At 39.8% G+C, this 5,368-nt stretch overlaps 1 protein-coding gene across 1 annotated transcript; it reads right to left on the reverse strand.

Annotated features, from left to right (window-relative positions):
* On the reverse strand, window positions 1-1,107 carry LOC140227853 (kappa-type opioid receptor-like). Its single transcript, XM_072308246.1, has one exon. It carries the CDS (start codon window positions 1,105-1,107, stop codon window positions 1-3), a length of 1,107 nt encoding a protein of 368 aa, XP_072164347.1.
* Between the last annotated feature and the right edge of the window lie 4,261 nt (window positions 1,108-5,368).

The raw sequence follows: 5,368 nt of genomic DNA on the forward strand, positions 1-5,368 counted from the left end.
TTACGACTTGCTGGGCGCTCTGACGGTTTCGCTGGTGTTCTGTTTGTAACTACTAAGTGTAGAGGTTGACATATTCCTCTTTTGGCGCCACTTCGATACTCCGAACGCTTCTTTGAAGGCCACTCTGTAGGATTTACTGATGAAAGCAAAAATCAGCGGGTTGACCACCGAATTGATATACGTCAGGGTGAGAGCGAAAAAGCTGACGACCTTGTGAAAAGTCGCGTAGGAGTCGTCTCCAAGCAGGGTCTTGATAACAAGAACGGTGGCGTTGATCTCGAAGGGAGCAAGGAAGAGAAAGAAGGCCACCCCGTTGACGATCACCAGTCGGATGACCTGGGCTTTATCCTTGTCTCTGGTGTCGCTGTGGACGCGCAGCCGGGCGCCCGAGGCGCGCAATCCGCTAACTGTCTTTACGTAGAGCGTCAAGTTGAGGACGAGGGTCACGGCATACGGCACGACCTTGAAGCCGAGGAAGTACGTGGAGACGTATGAGCTCAGCACGTGCGAGGGAAAGTTCGAGAATCGCTCCACGTCTGGCCACGTGATGCACAAGATGTAGCGGGAAGTGCAACCGGGCACAAAGAGCATGGAGGCGATGAGGAAGGACACTAGCCAGGACGTCGTCGTCAGAACAGCCGTCTGCCGCGTCTGGTTGACGTGGCGGAGTTTCAACGGTCGACAGAGGGCGTAGAACCGATCGATGGTCACGAGAGTGATGAAGAACAGCGACGCAAAGTACACGGTGTGAACGATCACCATCAGGTACATGTAACCTTGCCATCCAAGGTAGGACGTATCTCCGGCTATCGGGGATAGTATGTAGGCCAAAATGTCCGTACCGACGATGGATAGCAAGAAGATGATGTCGGTGATTGCCAGATTGATGAGGTAGCAGTTGGTGCGATTGCGCATCCGCGGGACGCGTATGACGACGACAATGAACGCAGTGTTGCTAATGAGGCCGATAACGAAGACCAATGGTAGAACGAGTACACAGAAGAGGGTCAAGCCCTTCCCGTACAAGAACCCACTGGCCAGATCAACTGTAAGGTTCATTGAGTAAGTGCACCCGGGGCCATTCTGCCATTGATATGATGATGCCATCTTCATCAACTTGGCATGCTCCTAAATTTTCCAACTTATGGTTGATTTTGCTTCTTACCACTTCTTTGACGAGACCGTGCTACAAAAGCGTCGTCTGCATCCAACCAATTATCAACACTACCGACAAAATTGTGCAGAATGTTTTCGCTCTCATCGATTTACCTTTGTAATCGCCCAGATGTGATCGATTCTCTGCAGAATGTGTCAGCGTCATCTTCGCCATAGCCACACTGAATGTGATATTTCTAGAATTTCCAAAGCAGAGCGAAAACACTTCGGATCCAAATCACTAATGTTATCACTCCCGTTTTCCTCGAGTGACTGATAATACTCCTAGTGGTCACTCTACCTGTAGATGACGATAACATAAATCCCATGATACGCAGAGCATAGTCCGGTACGCTATATACATTGTCTCTTCTATTTGTTATAATGAAGAAGTTCGCCGCACAACACGAGAGTGGCGTGCACCGTCAGCGTTGGTTGCCTCAATGCTGGGATCATTGTGTGCGAAGTCTTCTCTGGTCTTCTCATCTTATACCATCTCCAACCTGTAGAATGGATTCGTTTTCGCGCATGCGTGAAGTAGAACTAGGGTAAGAGCAGTTGCAAAGGACGTCATCGTGGAAAGATCAAAGAAGCGGACGAAAAAATACGGCCTATATAAGACACAATACGAAGAAGACAATATTTCGATGGGGGCACACTTGCACATTACCAGCGTTTCATTGCTCGAGGGGCAAGATAGATGTTTATGACGGTGTCAATAACCGCAAAGACTCTCTATGCCAAGTATGATTTGAGCCGCGTTATGCGCAGCGTGGGTGGATGAATCTTCATCTGCTAATAACGAACACGCAACAGGGAGTACAGAGAGATTGAGGCGAAGAGAAAGAGAAGATAGTGAGATATATACATCAGTGTATAATGATATAGATAGTAAAGGAGGGGTAAGTGAAAGAGAATAGTGAGAGAAACAGAGCGGGAGGTATAATGCCTATAATGTAATCATCCTAGCTGCTCCTCTTGATCGATTGATATGGACTACAGTGATGACACCGACAGAAACGATGACACCTATAGCAGGGTTACATCTTGATAACAACAGCATTGGTAAGGATGATGATGAAGATGAGGCCAACGACAACGATAAATGTTATGGTGATGATGATGATGACGATGATGATGATAACGATGATGATGATGATGATGACGATAATGATGATGATGATGATGACGATGATGATGATGATGATAACAATCATGCAGATACAAAAAATGTCTGAGGATGACAGTAAATGCATGATCAGAGTGATAATAAGGATTGGGATGAGAGAAGGGGGTAAAAATATGAAGAGGAAAAGTTGATGAAGGTGTTCAAGCAATAATCACAGCAGCAAGAACAGTCGCAGTAATCGTAGGAGAAGCTAGTAATTGCAGTATTAGTAGTAGTATTAGTAGTGGAATTAGTGGTATATACGGGTATAGTAATTATAGTCGTAGTAGTAGTAGTAGCAGTAGATAGTACTAGTAGTAGTGCTATTATGATTATTATTATTATTATTATTAGTAGTAGTAGTAGTAATAGTGGTATCAGTAAAACTGATGCTAGTAGTGAAAAAAAGAAAATAAGGAAAGAAAGAGAAGTTAGACAACACAGAAAAAACAGGAGATAAATGTGTTTGCTAAATGCAGTAATGCTGATGAGGAGATGGACGAAGAGGAAGTAATGATGTCGATTAGAATGATGATGATGATGATGATGATGATGATGATGATGATGACGATGATGTTGATGATTATGATGATGAAGAAGTGTGGGAGGAGGAGAAGTGAGAGAAGAAGGGAGAAGAGACCCTTGGTAATGGAATGATATAGAATGAAACTGTCATTGTAGGGCCATATATCACTTAGACTAAACTCTTCTCTCCAGATTTCTGTATTTACACACACACGCACAAAGGTGGAGAGGATCAGAATCAAGCAACAGCCATCCATTTGGAAGATTATGGCCTGAGGATGTTACTGGTTACACCATATTATACCCACGAAATTGAAAATATACTCTATTTTTGTGCAATATCTGCAAGGGCATTACCAAAATGTCACAGGTCATGCTTAAACACCTGCATGTGATATCAACTTTTCCTCGACTCATCTAGCCAGGGTGTTGTCTCACCCCCTGATCAAACTTTGCTCGCAGTTTTTTTTTTAAAATAAAAAATTACTACATCGATCATTAAATAATAATAATAATAATAATAATAATAATAATAATAATAATATAGTAATAATAATAATAATAACAATGATAATGATGATGATAACGATAATAATAATAACGATAACAATAATGATGATGATGATGATAATAATAAAGATAATAATAGAACAATTAGTATAAACATGACAAAAAATTATTTTCTCCTTATTTTGTTGGTAAGAAAATGGAAAGCAATTTCGATATTACTCATGTTACTTCTTTTTTCCAAAGTTTTTAGCCCTTCATGAAATATTTTATTATCTCCATATCAACATAATACAAACTCAAAATATCTAAACATAATCTTTTTTTTTGTTCTTAACATTTCTCTCGTAAACATTTTACACAAACAAATGTTGGACTGACTGTCACTTTAAAATGAACTTGTTGAGAGTACCTGATACAGAATAAATTTATCTCTCATCTGCATAATATTGAATATCTTTTTTTTCTTCATAGAGTTAAACCTAGGGACTTTGTTTTTTAACTTTTGCACATACAGTTGTTGCTTAATCAAAATCACGACACAATTTAGAGCATCATTTCTCTTTTCTTTAAAACCAAAAATTATATTTTCCAGACTAAATTTTATCTGTGCTCTAGAACCTTCATTTATCCATTTTTTAGTTTCATTCCAGATTGTCTTAATAGTTTCACATTCTTAAAAGAAACGTACAATATCTTCCAACTCTTCTTTACAAAACGAACATTTATCACTACTAAATTTTTTCATCTTATACAGTTGCTTATTTAAAAACCAAATCCTATTTGCTATTTTATACTGAAAATATGTCAATCCAATGTCCACAGTAAAACGAAATATCATAATGTGATACTTTTCCATTTTTTTTTTCAGTTTCATCGGGACTATCCAAATGTCGTTCCCATTTTTTGTTTTTCCAAGAAGAGCTTTATAAATACACCTACATCCTTTTAATTCTTGCAGTAGTATGTTTGTACTTGACTTACCGAATAATATGACAGGCAATTAAGTTTCAAACAAAATTTCCGTTCACAGGTCAACAAATTTCCCTTGTTATCAACCAAATCGTTGATATAGCTGATACCTTTTTCCATGCCAAGATTAAAAAAATACAGTTTTATGCCCGATTTGAATAGAACTATTTCTCCACAATGGATAAGTTAAAAAATCGGATCCCTCTGAACGACATGATAAGGACATGACATAAAATACATCTTGCCAAAATGGATTTGCAACTTCATGGGATAAAGTTAGCAAATATTCATCGCCAAACCCTACTTCAAATGGCTTTGTTATAAATGACTGCATTAAATAATTAACATCATTACATGTTCCTAAAACCATTCTTCGAATCCATGTCAGTTTTAATGACACATAAAAATACTCGACATCTGGCATTCTAAGACCCTCTCTCTTCATGTGTACCAACCACTTGTTTCCTAGTGATTTTATCTGGCTTATTCTCCCATATGAACTGAAATGTTACTTCTTAGTTCTAAAATAAAAAAAGAAGTGGAGGGTAAGAATGTAGGTCAATACCGTAGGCAGGTCTCAATATGAATTCATAGCCCTGACATCATTATTTCTTTCTTTTTTTTTGGGGGGGGGGGTGGGGCACAATGTCAATAGAACTTCGAGACGTATAGTGTGAGATCAGAAAGTAATGGCGTAAGAACGCGCGACAACTGGAAGAGGCAACAAGCAAACAACAGCAAAAACAACAACAACAGCAGCAGCAGCAGCAACAACAACTACAACAAAATAATAACTGCAATCCGTCCAATGCACTTCCTAGTTACTCATCATACGGAGACGCGTGCTTTTAGACCACGTCATCGGACTTGCTCAGAAAAAGCCGGGAGGGCATAAACCCAAATCATGCAGATGGGAGCATGCAGGTTATTACAATCATGGGGCTAGGAAATACCGTCTTCCATGTTATAATCACTCGCCAAGAGGAAAACCGGGACCAAGAGGCATAAAGGCCGCAAAGGTCGCTCAGGTGAATTGGAAGT

The sequence above is a fragment of the Diadema setosum genome, chromosome 4 (genome assembly GCF_964275005.1).
Source record: "Diadema setosum chromosome 4, eeDiaSeto1, whole genome shotgun sequence".
NCBI lineage: Eukaryota > Metazoa > Echinodermata > Echinoidea > Diadematoida > Diadematidae > Diadema > Diadema setosum.

What these genes read in the sequence shown, in the direction of transcription:
- LOC140227853 (XM_072308246.1), bottom strand. Translation starts at nt 1,107, where the DNA reads ATGGCATCATCATATCAATGGCAGAATGGCCCCGGGTGCACTTACTCA.